Source organism: Felis catus, chromosome A3 (genome assembly GCF_018350175.1).
Source record: "Felis catus isolate Fca126 chromosome A3, F.catus_Fca126_mat1.0, whole genome shotgun sequence".
NCBI lineage: Eukaryota > Metazoa > Chordata > Mammalia > Carnivora > Felidae > Felis > Felis catus.
In genome coordinates this window covers 38880387-38904356 of record NC_058370.1, presented here as the reverse complement: position 1 = coordinate 38904356, position 23970 = coordinate 38880387, and the positions used below count along the sequence as shown (strand labels likewise).

The 23970-nt window shown below is 35.7% G+C and overlaps 1 protein-coding gene across 13 annotated transcripts in view; it reads left to right on the top strand.

Annotated features, from left to right (window-relative positions):
• The window catches only part of TASP1 (taspase 1), a 298108-nt gene that overhangs the window by 219349 nt on the left and 54789 nt on the right, over nt 1–23970 (top strand). For 10 of the 13 annotated variants that reach the window (XM_045053884.1, XM_045053888.1, XM_045053885.1 and 7 more), the window contains one exon: nt 12950–13023. In XM_045053884.1, coding sequence (XP_044909819.1) covers nt 12950–13023 — 74 coding nt within the window. Of the gene's footprint in view, nt 1–12949; nt 13024–17073; nt 20152–23970 lie in introns of those variants that run through there. The other 3 variants (XM_045053891.1, XM_045053887.1, XR_006595387.1) reach the window with 1 other exon arrangement.

The following is a 23970-nucleotide window of genomic DNA, read 5'->3' as shown; positions in this document are numbered from 1 at the left end:
GGACACACAAGATGAATCTTAAGGATTCCATGTCAGGACAGTAAAGCATCCCTGTGTGAGCCCTATACTGGGTTATAAAGAAACTAACAACCAGGGGGAAAAATCTACAGAGACAATAGGAGGCTGTTCCATTTATGGTTCCTCACTCTTCCCATTTTAAAAATGAATTTGTCTTTATTCAGCAAGCTATAACTTAAAGCACTGTGTAGAACGTCTAAGGGGAAGACATTCCACCTAAGTCTAAAGAGCAGCAGCTGACTTGGCAACTGCCTAGCCCAAGACAGTTCTGATTTTAAAGTTCTGTTTTCCTTGCAAGAAAGTCTGGGATGTGAAGCCAGGCAGAGGGGTTTTAAATGGGTGTGGGAGCCAGTGCAGATGGGGGTTGTTAACAACAATTGAAGAACAACAACTTTTTTTAGAGGGATGGCTAAGAGCTTCTCTCTGGTCAGAAAAGAGAATCTGTTTGGATAAAGAAAACTTGCTTGCACCCCTGGTAAAGAAATTTTATTTGACTTAATTTAAACAGAATGACCTGTGAATCATTTTGAAAGAGGAAGAGGTATCCTGGGGGGAACATCTTACAAGGGATGGCTTGTAGCTCTAATGTTAACCAGTAAAGGTGGTGATTTAAATGTCCCCAGGAGTCAAAGCCTTACATAGGGACTAAAGGCTGTCTCATATAGTGGAGGGACACTACGACTAAAGTAGAACCACCCTTGGGCATTATACTGTGGGTGAGTTTCTTTATTCCAAACCATTAAATGCAACTTTCCAGAAAGGCTAACCTCTAAGATTATGTGTGAATCCATTCTGGATGTCCCTATAATACCATTAACCTGTCATTCATGAGGAGCACATGCACAGCACATCCTACCTAACACATTCTCTGGCACTGCAACAGGATCAGTAGTGTTGGCCTTTTTTCATATCATGCTTATGTGATACGATGTGATGTGAAGTCAGCTGGTAGAGAAGAAACTTGCCAAATCCTTTGACCATTTTTCACATGTTAAACCCATTCAGGAATTTATTTCAGCATGTCTTTGGTTCTTAAAGTTTTCTGATGGAGATTTTTTCATGGTCTGGTCATTTTCAGTAGCCTCACAATCCCTGTGCTTTGGCTTTCTACAAAACAATAGGCTTTTCAGATTAGTAGTTGAAGTGCAAACAGTCACCAGCCACTACCAAAGCAACATGGCTCTTTCACAGGCTCAGGCATTGCACTCCAGGCTATTCATTTACCTTGTATGCTGCTTGAGTTCATGATTCTCTACATGGAATAATTACACGTGGAAAAATCCCATTACTATAATATAACATCTGCCTGGTTTGCTGTGTTATTATTAGAATTATTTCTTAATACTCTTACCATAAACTTCCATTTTAAGTTTATGAAACAATTTCAATTTTAGTCCTTAAAAACAAGAAACAAATTATAGACTTCTAGATATCACTCATGATAAGAAATACTACTGTTCTATTATTTTTTTCCCCTATGTAACTCTATCTTTTGCCAGGTTTTAATTATAAATTAAGAGTTAATTAGACAGTTTTAAAAGTTTGTGAGATAAACTGGCCTGAGACAAATAAATGTTTTGTATTCATTTTTAAAAACTTATAGAAGTTTTGTAATTTTTAAATTTCTATTGGGAATAAATTTTTGTTTATTTTGATTGTTCTTTAAACATAACAGATTTTGCCCTAATTATATGTGCCCAGTGTAAATTTATGTAGGGACTTATTCATGGCCTTTCATAAGATTTGATTATATTTTAGGTAGTCATGAGACATAAAACAATTTGATAGCATTAGATCAGTTTCATATCATAATAAAGCATTCTCATGAAGGACAATTGAAAATATATGGTATTATTACATCAAATTTCAGAAGTTCAGAATGTCATAATCTAAATATAGAAGAAATTAATTCTTAGATAATATAGATTGATAGGATAATTAAGGTTTTTAGGGAGGTGTGGAGAGAAAACTAGGGTAGCAATACTTACATAGGACAAAATAGACCTTAAAACAAACACTGTAACAGAGACAAAGAAAGACACTATATAATCATTAAGGGGACAATCCAAGAAGGTAGAACAATTGTAAATATTTATGCATCCACATAGGAGCACTCAAATACTTAAAGCAGTTAATAACAAACATGAACTAATCAATAATAATACAATACTAGTAGGGGACTTTAACACCCCACTTACATCAATGAACAGATCATCCGAATAGAAAATCAACAAGGAGGGGCGCCTGGGTGGCGCAGTCGGTTAAGTGTCCGACTTCAGCCAGGTCACGATCTCGCGGTCCGTGAGTTCGAGCCCCGCGTCAGGCTCTGGGCTGATGGCTCAGAGCCTGGAGCCTGTTTCCGATTCTGTGTCTCCCTCTCTCTCTGCCCCTTCCCGTTCATGCTCTGTCTCTCTCTGTCCCAAAAATAAATAAACATTGAAAAAAAAATTAAAAAAAAAAAAAAGAAAATCAACAAGGAAACAGTGGCTTTGAATGACATATTGGACTAGATGGACTTAACAGATATGTTCAGAATGTTCCTTCCTAAAACAGCAGAATACATATTCTTTTCAGCATACTCAAAGAAATCAAAGTCATTTTATGCATTTCTTCTGACCACAATGCTGTAAACTAGAAAACCATAAGAAAAAAATCTGAAAAGAGAACAAATACATGGAGGTTAAATAACATACTACTAAACAATAAATGGGTCAACCAACAAATCAAAGAGGAAATCAAAATGAAATTAAATGAAAATGAAAACACACAGTCCAAAACATTTGAGATGCAGCAAAAACTGTTCTAAGAGGGAAGGTTTTAGCAATACAGGTCTACCTCAAGAAACAAGAAAAACCTCAAATAAACAACCTAACCCTTACACATAAAGGCGTTAGAAAAAGACGAACAATTGAAATCCCAAACCAAAAGAATGAAGTAAATAATAAAGTTAGAGCAGAAATAAGAAAAATATATGAACTAAAAAATAATAGAACATATCAATGAAACCAGGAGCTGCTTCTTTGAAAATCTCAACAAAATTGATAAACCAGTAGCCAGACTCATCAAAAAAAAGAGAGGACTCAAAATCAGAAATTAAAGAGGAGAAATAACAAATGATAGCACAGAAATACAAAGGATTGTAAGAGAATATGAGGAAAAGTTATATGCCAATAAATTGGACAATTTGGAAGAAATAGATAAATTCCTAGAAACATATAAACTACCAACATTGAATCAGGAGAAATACAAAATTATATAAATAATCAGCAGTGAAATTAATCAGTAGTCAAAAAAATCATCACAAACAAAAGTCTAAGACAAGATGGCTTCACAGGCAAATTATAACAAATATTTAAAGAAGCATTAGTACCTATACTTTTCAACATGAATAGACACTTTCCCAGTGAAGACATCCAGATGGCTAACAGGAAAAGATGTACAACATCACTCATCATCAAGGAAATACAAATCAAAACCACGATGAGATACCACCTCACACCTGTCAGAATGGCTAAAATTAACAACACAAGAAACAACAGGTGTTGGCAAAGATACGGAGAAAGAGGAAACCCTCTTGCACTATTGGTAGGAATGCAAACTGGTGTAGCCACTCTGAAGAACAGTATGGAGGTTCCTCAAAAAACTACAAATAAAACTACCCTAGATCCAGCAATTCCATTACTATGTATTTACCCAGAGGATACAAAAAATATGGATATGAAGGGGTACCTGAATCCTAATGTTTATAGCAGCATTATCAACAAGCAGCAGACTATGGAGAGAGCCCAAATGTGCATTGACTGATAAATGGATAAAGAAGATGTGGTATATATAAATGATGGAATATTACTCAGCCATCAAAAAGAATGCAATCTTGCCATTTGCAACAACCTGGATGGAGCTAGAATGTATTATGCTAAGTGAGATAAGTCAAGCAGAAAGAGAAATACCATATGATTTCACTCATGTAGAATTTAAGAAACAAGACAGATGAACATATGGGAAGGGGAGGAAAAAAACAATAAGAGAAGGAAACAAATCACAAGAAACTCTTGGATAGAGAATAAACTGAGCGTTGATGGAGGGAGGTGAGTGGGGGATGAGCTAGATAGGTGATGGATATTAAGGAAGGCCTTTTTGATGAGCACTGGATACTGTATGTAATGATGAATCACTGAATTCTACTCCTGAAACCAATATTGCACTGTATTTTGCCTAAAATTTAATTTAAAAAAAGTATTGTCAAACGATTCCAAAAAATGAAAAAGGAAAACTTCCAAATTTATTCTATGAGGCCTGCATTACCTGATACCAAAAGCAGATAAAAACACTACCAAAAAAGAGAAATGCAGGCCAATATCTTTGATGAACATAGATGCAAAAACTTCTCAATAAAATACTAGCATATTGAATACAAAACTACATTTTAAAAAGTTATTCACCATGATCAAGTGGAATTTATTCCCAGGATGCAAGCATTGTTCAGTTTTCACAAATCAATGTGATATATCACATCAACAAGAGAATGGATAAAAAGCATATGGTCATTTCGATAGATTCAGAGAAAACACTTGACAAAATACAACATCAATTCATGATAAAAATCCTTAACAAAGTAAGTTTAGAGGGAACATTCCTCAACATAATAAAGGCCATATATGAGAAACCCACAGCTAACATCCTACTCGATGAAAAACTTAAAGCTTTCCCCCTAAGATAAGGAACAAGACAGAGATGGCCATTCTCATCACTTTTATTCAACATAGTAATGAAAGTCCTTGCAAGGCTCTTCCAAAAAACTGCTAGAACTAATAAATGAATTCAGTAAAGTGGCAGGATGCAAAATCAGTGTGCAGAAATCTGTTGCATTTGTATACATCAATAATGAAGCAACAGAAAGGGAAATTAAGAAAACAGTCCTATTTATAATTGCACCAAAAATTATAAGATACCTAGGAATAAGCCTAACCAAGGAGGTGAAAGACCTGTACTGTGAAAACTTTAAAACACTGAGGAAAGAAATTGATGATACAAGGGAATGAAAAGACATTCCATAACTTCAGCAATCAGACAACAAAAATAAATAAAAGGCATACAAATTGGCAAGGAAGAAGTTAAACTTCCAATCTTCACAAATGACATGATACTCTACATGGGAAACCTGAAAGACTCCATCAAAAAATTGCTAAAAGTGATACATGAATTCAGCAAAGTTGCAGGATATAAAATCAAAGTACAGAAATCTTGCATTAATATATGCCAATAATGAAGCAGCAGAAAGAGAAATCAAGGAATTGATCCCATGTACAATTGCACCAAAACCCATAAGATACCTAGAAGTAAACCTAACCAAAGAGGTAAAAGATCTATATGCTGAAAACTATAGAACATTCTGAAGGAAACTGAAGAAGACACAAAGAAATGGAAGAACATCCCATGTGCATGGATTGGAAGGACAAATATTGTTAAAATGTCTATACTACCCAAAGCAATCTGCACATTCACTGCAATCCGTATCAAAATAACATCAGCATTCTTCACAGAGCTAGAACAGTTCTAAAATATGTATGGAACCAGAAAAGACCCCGAATAGCCAAAGTAATGTTGAAAAAGAAAACTGTGAAGATGGAGGCATCATAATTCCAGACTTCAAGCTGTATTTACAAAGCTGGAATTATCAAGATAGTATGGTATTGGCACAAAGACACTTAGATCAATGGAACAGAATAGAAAAACCAGAAATGGACCCACAAACCTATGGCCAACTAATCTCTGACAAAGCAGGAAAGAGTAGCCAATGGAAAAAGGCAGCATCTTCAGCAAATGGTGTTGGGAAAACTGGACAGTGACATGCAGAGGAATGAAACTGGACCAATTTCTTTATTTTTTTAATAGTTCTTTTAAAAATTTTTATTTTTTGAGAGATAGAGAGCCAGTGGGGGAGGGGCAGAGAGAGAGGGAGACAGAAACCCAAGCAGTTTCCATGCTGTTAGCGCAGAGCCCAATGCAGGGCTCAAACTCATGAACCATGAGATCATGACCTCAGCTCAAGTCAAGAGTTGGATGCATAACCAACTGAGCCACCCAGGAGTCCCTAAACTGGACAACTTTATTACACCATGCAGAAATGCAAAATACAAAACGAATTTAAGAAACACAACAGATGAACATAGGAGAAGAGAAGGAAAAATAAAATAAGATAAAAATAGAGGGGAGCAAACCATAAGAGACTCTTAAATATAGAGAACAAATTGAGGGTTGATGGAGATGGTGGCAGGGGGAATGGGCTAAATGGGTGATGGGCATTAAAGAGGGCACTTGCTGACGGCTCGGAGCCTGGAGGCTGCTTCAGATTCTGTGTCTCCCCCTCTCTCTGCCCCTCCCCTGTTCATGCTCTGATTCTGTCTCAAAAGTAAATAAACATTAAAAAAATTATAAAAAAAGAAAAGATATTCAATGCTCATAGGTTGAAAGAACAAATATCATTTAAATGCTATATTACCCAAAGCAACCTACAGATTTAATGAAATCCCTATCAAAATACCAATAGCATTTTTCGCAGAACTAGAACAATTCTAAAATTTGTATGTAACTACAGAAGAATCTGAATAGCCAAAGCAATCTTGAAAAAGAAAAGCCAAAGGATCATAATTCCAGATATGAAGTTATATTACAAAGGTGTAGCAATCAAAATGGTATGGGAGTGGCATAAAAATAGACACATAGATTAATGGAACAGAGTAGAAAATCCAGAAATGAATTCACAACAGTATGGTCAGTTAATCTTTGACAAAGCAGGAAAGAATATCCAGTGGGAAAAGGACAGTCTCTTCCAGAAACGGTATTGGGAAAATGGACAACATGCATTAATAAACTGGACCACTTTCTTACACCATACACAAAAATAAACTTAAATGGATTAAAGACCTAAATGTGAGACCTGAAACCATCAAAATCCTAGAGGGGAACACAGACAGTACTCTCTTTGACATCAGCCATAGCAACTTTATTCTAGATATGTCTCCTGAGGCAAGGAAACAAAAGCAAAAATAAACTATTGGGACTACATCAAAATAAAAAGCATCTGCACAGCAAAGGAAACAATCAGCAAAACTAAAAGGCAGCCTACAGAATGGGAGAAGATACTTACAAATGATATCTGATAAAGGGTTAGTATTCAAAATATATAATTAAACACCCAAAAAACATAATCCAATTAAAAAATGGGCAGAAGACATGAAGAGACATTTCTCCAAAGAAGATATACAGATGGCCAACAGACAAATGAAAAGAGGCACATCACTCATCATCAGGGAAATGCAAATCATAAACTACAAGGAGATCTCACTTCACACGTGTCAGAATGGCTAAAATCCATACAAGTGTAGGAGATAAAGAAATCCCCTGCACTGTTGATGGGAAGACAAACTGGTACAGCTACTGTGAGAAACAGTATGGAGGGTCCTCAAAAAGTTAAAAATAGAACTACCTCTTGTACTGTTGGTGGGAATGCAAACTGGTGCTGTCACTGTGACAAACAGTATGGAAGGTCCTCAGAAAGTTGAAAATATAACTACCCTATGATCCAGCAATCACAGTACTAGTGTTAAAAATACAAAAACATTATTTCAGTGGGATATATGCACTGCTGTATTTATTGCAGCATTATTTACAAAAGCCAAATTATGGAAGCATCCTAAGTATCCATTGATAGATGAATGGATGAACAAGATATATCACACACACACACACACACACACACACACACACACACACAATGGGATATTATTCAGGCTTGAAAAAAGAATGAAATTTTGCCATTTTCAACAACCTGGTTGGAGCTAGAGAGTATAATACTAAGTTAAATAAGTCAGTCTGAGAAAAACAAATACCATATGATTTCAGTCATATTTTGAATTTAAGAAACAATGCAAACAAAAGGGAAGAGAGTGAGAGAGAAATCAAGAAACAGGCTCTTAATTATAGAGAACAAACTGATAGGGAGATGGGTTGAGGGGATGGGGGTTAAAGAGTACACTCTTCATCATTAGCACTAGTAATGTATAGAATTGTTGAATCACTATATTGTACACTTGAAACTAATATAATACTGTACATTAGCTATACTCAAAATTAAGATCTTAATGAAATTAACATGGCCCCCAAGCTCAGTGTTGAAGTGCTTTCCTAATGCAAAGAGGTTGTGCTGCCTTGTGGAGAAAGGGTGCATGTTAGATAAACATCATTCAGGCAAGAGTTGTTATGCTGTTGACGATGAACTCAGAGTTCATGAATAACAGTATCGTACATCCAGAAAAAGGAAGAGGAAATTCATTGATCTGTATGTAGGGCTGCTCCAAAAATTCCTAAAATAATGTCTGTGGTGCATGATGAAGCCATGGAAAAACTGGACAATTAGCTAAACTTGTGCATTCATAAGATAATGACCAATAAACAGAGCATAGGGGACAGCGTTGTTTTGAGGCTGAAAACCAGATTAATTCATGAGCAGGTCATCTAGGGTCAGGAAAATGGTTAACTCTTCTTTGCTTGTATTTCATTATAAAGAAATATAAGATGTCTTATACAGAAACATTTAAGGTTACTTACTGATTGAAAATGTTGTAACCAGAGGCTTGTGGGAATCGAACCCAGTATTTTCCTTAGGAGCAATAGCTCAGTATTTGCTAATTCAGTGTTCATGGCAACACTGTAGAATATAACTACCACAAAGTGCAGGGATGTATTTTCAAATGGCTATGCTTCCATCATTTGTGAGAGTGCTCTTTTCTCTACTCCAGCTAACATAATGTTTCAAACTTTGATATCTGATAGTTGAATAATGGTAGTTTGCAGTTTTAATTTGCATTACATTTAGTATGAAAAATGTAGAAGAACATCTTTTCATGTTTTGGAGCCACTTATATTCCCCTTGTTTTCTCTTTTTCCTTTTGTCTTTTTCTCATTGATTTGTGGCACATCTTTATGTATGAAGAAAATTAGCTCTTTTTCTATGCTACAAATTGCAGATATTTTCACTAGTGTGTCATTTGTCTCTATACTTTTTTCCCCATATGGCAAAAGAAAATACATATTTTTTTTTTTTGATAGAGAAAGAGAGAAAGAGTGTGAGCAGGGGAGAGGGATGGGGGGAGAGAGAGAGAGAGAGAGAGAGAGAGAGAGAGAGAGAGAGAGAGAGAATTTTAAGCAGGGTACACGCTGAGCATGAAGCCCGATGTGGGACTTGATCCAACAACCCTGGGATCAAGACCTGAGCCAAAATCAAGACTTGGACGCTCAACCAACTGAGCCACCCAGGCACCCCTATAAACATTTTTAATGTAGTCAAATGTATTGATCATGGCTTTTGTGGCCTCTTGGGTTTGTTACAGTTTTAAAAGCTTTTCTTAAGAGATGTATAAGAGTTGTGTTTGTGTTTGAAGTTTTGTGATCCTTTGGTGTTGTTAAGGAATTTAATCTTTTCAGTATATAACATTAATTACAAATCTTTCTTTCCATGCTGGGTAAATTTCAAAGCAATAGAATGATGGAAGTTCACCAGGTTTTGGAATCCAAAAGTCCAGTTTGAATTGTAGTTTATGCACTTACTAAAATGACCTAAGCCATGTTACTTACTTGCTCTTAGCCTCAGGTTCCCCATCTGGGCATTAGTGAGTTCTATTACAAAAGACAGTGCCTGGCACGTGATAGATTCTCAATGTTACTTGCTCTCTCTCCTGCTTTCCTGAAGCCCTTGACCAAGAAATATTTTGATAAATTAATGTAAGACATATACTTAAATAAATAGGATTTCTTTACAAAAGCATTCTATAATTTAAATTATAAAAAAGTTTCTGTTGAGTTTCTCAAGCCAGCCTGAACTAGTAACTCATACATACATACATACATACATACATACATACATACATATTTGAGTTGTAGGTACTAAAAATTGTGTGTCAGTACAATGCACATTGCAAAAATACATTTTTTGGTAATAAATGGTTTTTGGTAATTTGGTAATATATGGTAAATTTTTGGTAATGTGAAAAAAGGAAATGAAGACTGAATTTTTAGGCACTGCATTATTTTCTTTAAGAACTCCTAGACTGTCTAGAAACTTCATTGGAACCCCTTTAATTAAAAAAGCAATTAGTTGGGGCGCCTGGGTGGCTCAGTCGGTTAAGCGTCCGACTTCAGCCAGGTCACGATCTCGCGGTCCGGGAGTTCAAGCCCCGCGTCAGGCTCTGGGCTGATGGCTCAGAGCCTGGAGCCTGTTTCCGATTCTGTGTCTCCCTCTCTCTCTGCCCCTCCCCCGTTCATGCTCTGTCTCTCTCTGTCCCAAAAATAAATAAATGTTGAAAAAAAAATTAAAAAAAAAAAGCAATTAGTTAATGAAATCAGTCAGTGTACCCAATTTATCCTGTTTCATAATTCTAAATTTTTTACATACTATATTTTCTTAAAGCAGGCTACATTTTTAGAGAGAATAATGCATTCTAAAATCATCAAAATTGTGTCGTAAAAAATAAAGCATAATGTGTTTATCCTTTAGTTTCATGACTAGATCAACTATATTTCCATGTATTTTTCTTTCCATGGCTAATTCATGAGCCACCTTAACATGTGGAGCATAAGGAGAAGTCGCAATTTTAGAAATGCCTTAACTTTGTATTTAAATACAATTGCTTTGTCACTACTCTAAGGAAATTCAGTAAGACTTGAATGCCTTTGCTCTATTAGGCAATTTAGAATATCCCAGACCTTGCTCTGGACTTCAAGATTTTTTGTAGTTCAAAGCAGATGTGTGAGGAAGAAAAAACATCTGGTGAAGAGAACTTGCTTCGTCGCGTGATGCTGTTTTCCTGCACTCTTCAGCAGAGCGTCTGTTGAGCAGGTTGGCAGGTTTGATAATTAATTAATGATGAGGGAATGAGCCACGTATCTGAGGAACTCAGTTTTGCCCCTTACTGCTTCTTTCTTCCCCACATGTCTGGCAAAGCCTTCAGAGTCTAGGATCACTGATCCCACAGTTGTGTCTCAACTCCAACACTTGTCTTCAGGCTTAATTAGCTCAGAGATATAAACAGATGGATGGTCTGGGACCCAGAGGGTTTAGTGTTGAGCAATGCAGTTTTATTATCAGGGACTTTGAAACTTTTGTTGGAGAAGTACATCATCAAAACTTAAAAAAAAAAACCTTAGAATTTTGAAAGTACATACTTGAAGGCGACAGAGCTGTGTGTATCCGTATATTTGTGGATTTTTCTTTTGTCACTTTTTGTTTAAATAGAAGCTCAAACTTACAGGAAAGTTGCAAGAATAATACAAGAGACACCCATTATTCCTTTACCGAGATTTACCCACTGTTTTTATTTTACCCTGTTTACATCCTCACTCCTTCCTTCCCCTCTCTTCCCTCTAGACACACACACACACACACACACACACACACACACACACACAAACATGCACACACATCATACACATTTAAATATGTGCTTTTTTTTAATGAACTGTTTGAAGGCAAGGTGGATGTCAGCTATCTTTACTCCTAATACTTCAGTGTATATTTCTTAAAGACAGGCCATTCTTCTAAATAATCACAGTATAGTTATCAAAATCATAAAATTTAATATTGATATGGGATTATTATCTAAGCCATAGTCCCTTTTAAATTTCATCAGTTGTCTCAGTATTGTGCCTATGATGTTCCCCACCCTCCCCAGACCTATTCAGGATAACACATTGCATTTAGTTGTCATGTCTCCTTTACATGGGAATGGTTTTTCAACTTTTTGTGTATGTTTTGACTTTGACATTTGTGAAGAGTTCAAATCGGTCCTTTAGTAGTATTCCTGTAATTGAGTTTGTGTGGTATTTCCTCACGCAGTCTGGGCTCTGCAATTTTGGCAGAAGTACCACAGGAGTGGTGGTGTACATCTGACGGTGTCTTATCAGGGGGCACGTGGTGTTGATTTTTTCTTAATTGGTGATGTGAGTTTCGATCATTTGATTAAGTGGGGGGGGGGCCCATTGGTTTCTCCACAATGAACCTACACTTCCCCCGTTTCTATTTTGTAAGAACATTATGGAGAGATATGTTGAGACTATGTAAACAGCTTGCTCATCTTCAAATTTTCACCCACTTGTTTTAGCAACCGTGATGATTTTCTAAGTCTGTTATTTCTTCTATATTTACTAGTTGGCATTCTGCTGCAAGGAAGAGCTTTCTTTCCTTTCTCTTTATTTATTTGCATTAGTATAGGTTCATTGGTTCTTATTTTATTCAGTGGTGATAATTCCTTACTATCATGATTTATTTTGATACTTTGGCCAGTGGAAGCCCCTCAGTCTGACCTCGGGGTCATTTTGATAAGTTGTCATCATTCCTTGAGCTTCCTTACTTTCTGACATGCAAAAAGATGTTCCAGATTCATTTTATATTTTCTCTGCCCCAGCCCCCCGGAACGAACATTCTCCAAGGAATCCTGATTCCTTTTCATGGAGAATGGTATTTAGAAACCAAGACTCTGTGTGTGTGTGTGTGTGTGTGTGTGTGTGTGTGTGTGTGTGTGTTAAGGGAAACTACGTTATGGAATATTACATATGCTAAATCATTGTGTACTGTACGTATGAATGTATGGTGCATGTGTGTGTTTAAGTTTACAAGTTTCAAACAGAAGAGCACTTATTTTACATGTAATAATTATAAGTTTTGACAAGAAAGAAATACATTTTTCATTTCACAGTAAATGGCATTACACAGTTTTGAGTTCTAAATCATCTTGACATTTATGAAGGACCAAATGGAAAGTAGGCAACTGAGTGTGTTAAATATAAAGCTATCTTTAACTGTTGTATTAAAAAGCAAAGATTTATTTTCCATCTGTGATCTGAATGTGCCTACTTGTGTTCTCTTCCACGGCAGTGGAATTTCTGTGGAGCCACACGACAGAGAGCATGTGTGTTGGATACATGTCAGCCCAGGATGGGAAAGCCAAGGTAAGCGGGAACACTGGGGCATAACCTGAAAACCTTGCAGCTGTTGCATGAACCTCTAACTGGCTAAGTTGATACAAATGAAATTTTTCAGCTTCTGTTGGGCAGTAACTCTGTGATCTTTATGGGAATCTGATTAAGCACAGTTAACGATGCCAAAGAAAAACAGCAGATCTTTTTAGCTTTTAATGACAAAGCAGGGGAGATTAGGAAACACCACCTCCCTTTTATTTTCATCTTGTTCTTCCTCATCTATTGTGAATAATTGGAAAAGAAGAAACTGGGGATTGAGAAGAGAAAGTGGGAGTAGAACTGATGGGCTGACCGGGCTGGGTGATTTTGCCGGGAGTGTTGGAATAGATCAAGGAAACAGAGGGAAAAACAGTGCTTGTATACCACCCTACATGTTCAAGGGCAGAGACAGCCGATGTGCTTGCACATGCAACTTGTCCAGTGCTCTGGTGTGTTCTGGCATACCCTGGCATGATGCCCTTGTGGGAAGAGTCAAAGGTCTGTGCTCTGGGCGACACGTGCCTGTGGCATGCATCCCTCGGTGAGTCACAACAATCACACAGACATACACAGCACCTCATGAGTTGCTTGGTTTCACTGCACCCACGGTGGGTGAGTCTGGGAGTAAGAAATATAATTTGTGGGTTTTATTGTATACTGGCCTCATGTTCTTCTTGTTCATAAAAGTTTTAGAAACAGCTGTGGCATATGATGTTTACTTGGCATTAAAGTGCCTCAATTGCAAAGCTGTAAAGTTGGGCCACCTCTTTTTTAAAGGACATAATTTATTTTGCATATTGGGAAATATAAGTAAGGAAACTTCTGATACAAACTGATAAATATTGAATCATTAACAAATCAAAGATGCATGCAGCAAATTAAGGGTACATGTCAGTTTATTGCTTATTGCTAACCCATCCAGACTGGCCTCTATATTATTCAGCAAGCCAGGAGCATCACAGGGCTTCTGTGAGTACAGCATACAAGAACATTTCATCAGACAAAGATTGACTTATATTTGTCATGGTATTACTGAGTTCTCCTCCCCTTTGTCTTACCCTCAACTAATACAGTTTTCACATTGTATTAGTAGGCTTATTTCATAAGAGAATGCACAGAGATTGCTTTGTTTCATAGTATATACGGAGAAGAATTATAATTGCTCACTTTAAAGGTGATTTTTGAGCTTCAAGCAACATTGCCTAATAGAATTTTCTGTGATGAGTGAAATTATTTATATTTATATTTTGTTATCCAGTGTGATAGCCACTAGTCACGTGGCTATTGAGCACCTGAAATATGGCTAGTATACCTGAGGAACAGAATTTTAAATTAGTTTAATTTAAATTACTTAGGGTTTTTTTTTTAATGTTTATTTATTTTTGAGAGAGAGAGAGAGAGAGAGAGCGAGCGTGTGCACAAACAGGGGAGGGGCAGAGAGAGAGGGAGACACAGAATCCAAAGCAGGCTCCATGCTGTCAGCACAAAGCCCAATGTAGGGCTCAAACCAATGAGCCGTGAGATCATGACCTGAGTTGAAGTCGGATGCTTAACTGACAGAGCTACCCGGGTGCCTCTAAATGACTTAACTTTTAATTTAGATAGCCACATGTGGCAAAACAGCTACTGTATCGAACATCATGGGTTTAAAGAATGAGTGGAAAAATGGTTATTCAAGTAAGTATTTTCAGAACACTCTTTTCTTCCCAATGACAAAATAATTTCCAAATATAAATAAGCCTGATAAGCCATAAGAATGGCTTACAGCCATTTAAGTTTCTCTTACCCCATACATATTGACTCCGAACTAAAATTGCTTTTTAATAAAAGAACAAGTAGGAGGTGGACTTCGGTATTTAAGCCAGTGTGGTGGGGGTACCATCATGTTATTTAAGTCCCTTGTGTGGAAATGTTCCAGTTATCCCTGCTGGTGGCCTGTGGAAGGCACCTTACTATTTAACATGAAATATGGGTAGTAAAGAGAGTGGAGAGTCCTGCATTGAGCCCAAAGATGTTTGGCCTCTAGTTGCATTGCTTGACATCTGGTCGATGTGGTTTTCATATTGCTGGTAAATTCTCCAGCTGGTAGTCTTGATTGGGCCAACAGATACAGCTGCTCCTCTTGCCTCACTTGTAAATTATGTTTTTGACCTTCCTTGCAGAGAGTTAATCCCTCTCCCTTTCTTCCTCCTTTGAGCCTGTGGCTACAAATGCTTTCCAGAAAGAAAAAAAAAAAAAAAAAACCCACCCAAAACACTAATGCTTTGGCTGTTGAATTCTATTGATCAAAAAACCATCTCTTCTGTCATAAAGGCTGGAATTTTATTGTATTGCAAGTAAGACAATGTTAGAAATGAAAAGCTGGGCTCAAAAGAGAAAGGGGCAATAGCAAAGTTTGTATTCCTTTTAAGAGAGTAAGTAAGCCTTTGGCCTACCCCTCTGGTTTCCTGACTTCAATGAAAAAAATGCTGAATTAATGGTACACCCATTCAGTATGATGACTGGTTTGTAAAACATGTTCTTATATAATGTTGAGGTCCATGGTAGCAAAATAAGAAAGAAGGCATCTTTAAAAATTAAACCAAAACAAAACTCAAAAACCAAACAACAAAAAACACACACATTTTTTAAATTTAAAAACTATTTCTAAAAAGTTCTTTTTTTTTTTTTTTTTTTTTCCAATTTGGACTTATTGTTACCAACCTCAGAAACTAAACCACCTGGCTATTCAAACATTTTATTTAAGCTAGCTATGTTCAATCCAAGTTAAGTCCTTGAATTAAAGTTCACCTCAAAATCATACTGCTTTAAAAAGACTGGATAATAAATATTGTAACCAAAATCCATATATGATTTGAATTAAATAGAAGTAGTTTCTTTTACAAATTTCTTTGTTTTCTTCTCTTTTTTATAGAACATTCTTTCAATTGTATAATTTAATTTAATTTCTAAGTCTGGTAACATAAGTTAAAGAGATTTTTTTTATTAAACCAAAACTAGGGCATTGATACCAGTTGGATTTAAAAATCAGATTTGCCTATATCCTACCCAGATAGTGCCTAATGAATAGTTTTTAATAAACACCCTGTGTGCATGGACTACTGTAATAAAAACAGATGTTAAGACTGCATGGAACTTATTCAAGTGTAATAAGTGAAACCTAGGTTTTTTTTTACTATGTAGAGGTCACTTTTTATAACAATAGTGAAAATACTGTTATAAAAAAATTCATTCTTGGGAAGAGCAGGCTGTTTTATGATCCTAACGTGTCTCCCCACAGAATTCTTATTAGTTGCAGAGAAAAATAAATATAAATGGGGAAACCAGGCAACAACTTGACCTTGTGATCAAAATTAATGTGACTAGTGAGGGGCAGATGGACATCATGTGGCTCTGGATGTGATAACCTGAGAAAGGCACAACATCATTTTTATAGTGTTCCATCTGGAAGTGCATAACCTGAATCTAAGCACAAGGAAACATCAGACAAATCTAAAATGAGGAACATTCTATGAAAAGAGAAAAAAAGGACTATATTCTTCAAAAATGTCAGTGTCATAAAAGACAAAAGCTGAGGGAAATGCTCCAGATTAAACAATAGTAGAGTCTTGACAACTAAATGTAATACTTGATCCTAGATTGGATCCTATATGGGAAGGGGGAAATGCTATAAATGCGTTACTAGGTCAATTTACAAAATTGGAATATAAATAGAAAAAAGTGTATCGTTGTTAAATTTGTTACAACTGTACTGTGGTACGTAAAGAAATATTCTCACTCTTAGCAAATACAGACTAAAGTATCTAGGGATAATGGGCCATAATATATACACTATCTTCTTGATGGTTCAGAAAAAATATGTGGATGGATGGATAGATGGAGAGAAAATTACAAAGTAATGGAGCAAAATGTTATCAATAGGTGAATCTGGGTAAAGGATGTATGGATGTTCCTCGAACTGTTCTGTAATTTTGATATTATTTTTGCATAGACAATTTAAAATGTATTATCACTCTTGGATATTATGGCACATTTGATTAGGTTTGAAATGAATACGTAATGGAATGATGCAGTGCCAGGAAGCTGGAGCCTGGGTTTTCCCTCCACTCTGCACACTTGGTGTGATCACTCTGCTTCTTGGGATCTCAGGAGCCTCATCTGTAAAATGAGAATAAGAATACCTTATTATGCCTAAGTCCTTTCTGGGAGAAGGTATGATAACAACAAAGAAACAAAATCTGTCTCTGAATACAGATGACTGGACCCTATTAACTCCTTGATGTATCTATATATCTATATCTATATCTATATCTATATCTATATCTATCTATATCTGTCTATATATCTATATCATAGATATATTGTATATATTATAGATATTTGCATATATTATGACCCCCTAGATATTTGCATTTATTAGCACCCCTAGATACTTGCCTCCAATATGCAAAATTCTAAATTCTGCATTCCAGATTACATAAGCAGATATGATTCTCAGTAGAATTTTTGCAATCTGAATGTTGTATTTACTGTTTTGTCTTTTTTGAAGATAGTTTCTGAGGCTTAAAAAAAAATAAACATCTATATAAAAGGAATAGAACATATGGGATTTCTGAGAGTTTTTTGTTAGGCTTAATGTACCTCTCAAATAAAGTCTAGGAGGAAGACAAATACAAAATGTGAGGCAGACAAGAAGGAGTTATCAAAGGAATTGAGAAAGAAATTTCTACTCCCAGTTAGGATGAAGAAAGTCACAAGAGACTTGCTCCTACTCCCAACAATGAGAATGAGCTGGATAAACTATAAAATCATAAATTTAAAAAACCATCCAAAAAGCTGAATATGCTAGAAAAACCTGAATGAACTAAGTCCCAGAAAGAGACAAACCTTTTTTAGGAGAGAATAAAAACTCTTGACTGGTTTATTTCTGGCAGAACATCAGGAAGAAGAGTAAAACTGACATAGAAGAATATAAAGAGAAACCAGCCCAACTTTTAATGAACTGTTTATGGCCACATGTGTGACAGCTTAAAATCCTAAGAAGCCCCAGTCACAGGGTGAGTCTCACACCCACCACCAGTTCTTCCCTATGAAGCCTTCACCAAGTGAACACACCAAAGGCTTGGAGCATGGTAAAGAACTGAGTGATTCATCAAGGAGTGTAGGATTTTCACCAAGTACATGGCAGTGGCCAAAGAAAGACTGGAGATAGAGCAAGAGAGCTGAGAGACATCTCCCTGAGGTATAGTGGCCCTTTATCAAGTGCAAGGCAATTGCAAGAGAAGGCTGGGATAAAGCAAAAGAAATGATAAGAAACCTCCCTTATTTCTGCAAGGTGCACAGGACCTTCATCAAGGGCAAAGCAGTGTACTAATGAATGCTAGTGCCTGGGGAACAGGGTGAAGAAATAAGCTATGGCATGGAAACCTGGGGGAGATTATCAAGAGTAAAGAGATCACCTAAGCATCCCAGAAATCTGGTGGCTGGGCTATAAACAAAGAGAAATATCCCATGATTAGAATACTGGCAGCTGGATTATAAGACATAGAGTAGTCTTCAGAGTCTAATCAGGGCTCAGATCCCAGACTTTGCTTAAGGGAGATCCCTGATCCAGACCTCAGAATATTAGCCAAGAGTGAACTGAATCTAAACCTACCACAAAGCCCAGAACCAGTTCACTAGAGATTAGACTGATTCACAGTCCTAACCTATGGGAAGAGGGTGTGCCATTTTCTTAGGATAAATAATATCCATGTTAAATATAATTTACTATTATTTTACACGCAGTGTCTATCACACAATTAAAATTGAGTCCTCTGAAGAAACAGAAAAAAATTAATGGAAACTTATCCATAGATGACCTGGATGTTGGAATTAGCAGAGAAGGATAATAAAATAATTATGATAACTACAAAAAGAAATAACAAAATGGAAATGGTATAATGGAAAAATACAACATCAGAAATAAAGTACTTATTTGATGGGCTTAACAGGAAATTGGGGTGGAAAATATGATTAGTGAACTTGAGAACCATTCAGTAGAAACTGTCCAAAGTTAAACACAAAGAAGAAAATGAATCTAAGAAACTGAAACGAGTGTCTGACCTATGGAACTATCACAAGTGGCCTAAAATGTGTACGTTTGGATTAATGTAGCTGTGAAGTTCTTATGTTAGTATTTGAATGTAGTTTGAGGTAAATGTGCTTATTTAATTTCTAGAGCAACAAATTTAAGCATAACAAAAAAGTTGTTAAAAAAATCAATGCAAGACATATAAGAAAGTATACTACAAAATATTAACCAAAGAGTTGGTAGGAAAAGAGGAACAGAAAAACATATAACATAAAACAAATGCTATAAGACTTAAGTTCAATTATAACAATAATTACATTAAATGTGAATAAAGTAAACATTCAATTTAAAAGGCACAGATTTTCAGATTGAAAAAAATTTCAGAAGACCCATCCATATGGTGTTTATAAGAAGTAGACAAAATTAGTAGTATAAAGATTCAGACAAAATTAGTAGTGAGATTGTAGAAAAAAATGTATCTGCAAACACTAAGCATAAGAAAGTTGGTATGGTTATATTAATGTCAGGCATAGGAAACATTCTAAGGTGAGGCAGCATATTTCATATTGATAAAATGGCCAATTCATTAAAAGAAGACATAAAAATTCTAAGGATGTATGTACCGAGTAAAGGAAGTAAAAATTGAGAGAACTATAGAGAAGGAATCAACAAATCTACAGTGTAGTTGGGAATTTTAACATTCCTCTCTCAGTAATAAGTAGAATAAAAATCAGTAAATATATGAACAGCACTATGATCCAGCTTGACTTAAGCAATATTTATAGATTCCACACTCAATAAGCTATTCTTTTCAAGTTTACAAGGAATACTCACCAAAAGAAATTGGAAATTACTTCAAATAGAATGATAATGGAAATATCTTAGAATTTATTGTATGCAATGAGAACACTAAAAGAAAAAGTGTGTCCTTAAATGCTTATAGCAGAAAATTTAAATAAATGAGTAAAACTTCCATCTTAAGAAGATTTAAGGAAAGTAAATACAAAATAATCAAGATTAAAAAGTAAAAACAGTGATGTAGAAAATAAAAAAAATAGAGAAAAATCAACAAAGCCAGAAATTGGTTCTTTGAAAAAAGTTAATAAAATTGATGTGGTCTTAGAAAAAATGGTCAGGAAAGAGAGAATAGAACAAATTACCAATATCAAGGTTAAAGAGGGAATATCAATGCAGAATCATGGATCCTACAGACATTAAATGGATAATAAGGTGATACAATGAGTAACTTTATTACAATACATTCAGTAACTTAGATGAAATTCATAAATTCCTTGCAATAAAAACCCAAATTAGGAAATCTAACACAGAAAATTGGAAAAAAGCATATACATATTTAAGAAATTGAATTTATCATCAAAATCTTCTCACAAGGAAAACTTCATGCCCAAAGAGGCAAGAAGAAATAGGGGCACCTGGGTGGCTCAGTTGGTTAAGCATCTAACTCTTGGTTTTGGCTCAGGTCATGATCTCAGGGATTGGTTTATAAGTTCAAGACCCACATCAGGCTACATGCTGCTGGTGTGGAGCCTGCTTGGGATTCACTCTCTCTTTCCCTCCCTCTCTCTGCTCCTCCCCCCACTCATGTGTACTGTCTCTCTGTCTCTGTCTCTCTCTCTCTCCCTCTCAAAATAAATTAACTTAAAAAAATAAAGAAATAATACAGTCTTTCACAAAATCTTTGGAAAAACAAGGCAGGGGGAATGCTTTCCAACCCATTTTATGATGTGAGGGTAATCTCCATATCAAAATTTGACAAATATTTTACAAGCAAGGGAAACTACAGACCAATATCCCTCATAAACATAGGTGTAAGAATTCTTAATTAGTTAATTATTAATTTAGGATTAAAACTCTAAAAATATTACACACGCACACACATATATACCACAAATACACACCAAGTAAATTCTTTTTTCCAAGAGTGTAGAATAGAATTAACATTTAAGAACCAATCAATGCTGGGGTGCCTGGGTGGCTCAGTTAAGTATCTGACTCTTGGTTTCAACTCAGGTCATGATCTCATGGTTCGTGGGATCAATCCCTGTGATGGGCTCTGTGCTGACAGCACAGAGCCTGCCTGGTATTTTCTCCCTCCTCTCTCTCTGCCCCTCCCCCACGTGTGTGTGTGTGTGTGTGTGTGTGTGTGTGTGTGTGTGTGTGTGTGCCTGTGCACACACAATGCAAAATAAACATTTAAAAAATAACACAATGTCGATAGTTGATCCCAAAACATTTGTATATATCTATATACAAAAGAACGAAGTTGAAAACTTACTACACACTATATATAAAATTCAGAATAGATCAGAGACCAAAATGTAAGAGCTGAATCTATACATTTTTTTGAAGAAATCGGGAGTAAATCTTCATGACTTTGGATTAAGCAATTTTTTTCCACTGTGACTCCAAAAGCACAAGTTACAAAAGAAAAAAAAATAGATAAATAGGATGTCATCAAAATTAATAACTTTTGTGGTTCAAAGGACACCATCAAGAAAGTAAAAAGATAACCCACAGAATAGAGAAATAAATGTATTTGGCAAGGGATTTGTATTCAAAATATATGAAGAACTCTTTAAATTCAACAATAAAAAGACAAAAAATGGGCAAAGGATTTAAATAGACATTTCTTTTTTTTATTTTGAGACAGTGTGGTGGGGGGAGGGTCAGAAAGAGAGAGAGAGAGAGAGAGAGAGAGAGAGAGAGAGAGAGAGAGAGAGAGAGAATCCCAGCAGGCTCTGTGTGGTCAGTGCAGAGTCGGATGCTTAACCGACTAAGCCACCCAGGTGCCCCTAGACATTTCTGCAAAGGTATATAAATAGCCACTTAGTACATGAAAAATGCTCAGCATCAGTAGTCTTTAGGGCAATGCAAATCAAAACTACAATTAGATATCACTTCACATCCACCAAGATGGGTATAATAAAAAAAATGAACAACAGCAAGTGTTAGGAATATAGCCTTCATATATTGTATGTAGCCTTCATATATTGAATGTAGCCTTCATATATTGCTGGTGGGAATGGAACATGGTATAGCCACTTTGGAAAACAGTTGGCCACTTCCTTAAAAAAATTAAACCTATCAGAGTACCACTACTACTATTTGAAACTCTTCTGAATATTTAAACCAATATAATGAATGTGGAATCGAAACGACGTATAATTTCTGAAAAGAAAGGAACAGACAAGAAAGCACCAATATCTTTGCGATATGATGTAGACCTAGAAAATCCAAGGAGATAAACTATTAAATTCTCAGAATTATGAATTTAGGAAGAACAAGTAGAAAATAAAGATACAAAATTCAGTGTCTTCTGCTTATAGAAGCAATAAAGAAAAAAAAATTAAACCTCGAGTTATCTAATAAACCAGCAGTTCCACTCCTAGGTATATACCCATGAGACTTGAAATGATGACCACACAAAAACTTGTGCACAAATGTTTATAGCAGCATTATTCATGATAGCTCCAAAGTGGAAACAAATATCCACCAACTGATGAATGGATAAACAGAATGTGACAGATTGTAGATTAGTGGTTTCTGGTCGGGGAGGAGAGTGTGAGAGTGCTGATGAGTAGAGGGTTTTTTGTTTTTTTGTTTTGTTTTTTCTTTTTGAAGCAATTAAAGTGTTCTGGAATTGGAGCTGCACAACTTTGCAGATATACTAAAAGTACTAAATTGAACACTTAAAGGGTGAATTTTATGGTACATGAACAAATCATGTTCAAATATCTCAACAAATGTGTTAAAAATATCAACCAATGTTATTTACTGTATTACCAAAATCAATGAGAAAAACCATATGATCAATCTAGATATATGCTCATTTCAACTTCCATTCATGATAAAAATCCTTGCAATACCAGATATCTGGGAAATACCTCAATTTGATAAAAGTCATCTCCCAAAAACCTACAGTTAAAGTCATGCTAAGTGGTGAAACAATGGACAATTTCTTTCTAACACTGAGAACAGGCAATGGGGAGATCCACTGTCATTACTTCTATTCAGTATTTTACTGGAATTCCTAACCAGTACAATAAAGCAATAAAAGAAATAGAAAACAAAAATTGGAAAAGTAGTAAAAACTGTAGTTATTCTCAAGTGCCATGGAATGATTCTAAGACATGATGTACAAGACCTGTCCTCTGAAGGTAACAGTGTTGCTGAGAGAAATAAAAGAAAACCTAAGTAGGTGGAGAAATATGCATGTTCATGGATTGCCAAGTCTCAATAATGTTAAGATAGTCATTCTTTCCAAATTCATCCATAGATTCAAAGCAATCCCAATAAAAATTCCACCTGTTTTTTAAATAAGGAATTGACAAGCTGGTTTCAAAATTTCTATGGAAATGCAAGGTATCTAGAATTGTAAAAATCAACTTTAGAAAAGAAGACGGAAGTTTAGAGAACTTAACTGATTTTGAGACTCCCCATAAAGCTAAAGGTAGTGTTGTCTGGTGGAAGAGACAATCCTAAATCCAATATATCAGAAGCTTTGAGATCAGCAGGAATACATCTCTCTCTTCTGCAATTTCACATTCTAAAGGAGTAAATTACCAGACTTGTTGATGTAGCAGGGTTCATAAGACACTGCAGAATTTATAAAAACATTGCCTCAGAAACTCAGGTGGAAACTTGCGTCTCGAGAAGAAACTGAATGTATCCTACAGGGAGGTCTGGAATAATCACTAGCAATTTGGCTGCTGCTGTTGTTATCAGATAAAAGAATTGTCTTTACAGTAAAGGTCCTCTAAAATGACAAAAAATAAAGTGTACCTTCAACAACTTTATTTAATAAAATGGTCTGTAAAAAAATGAAAAAAATTTAGATGGATACC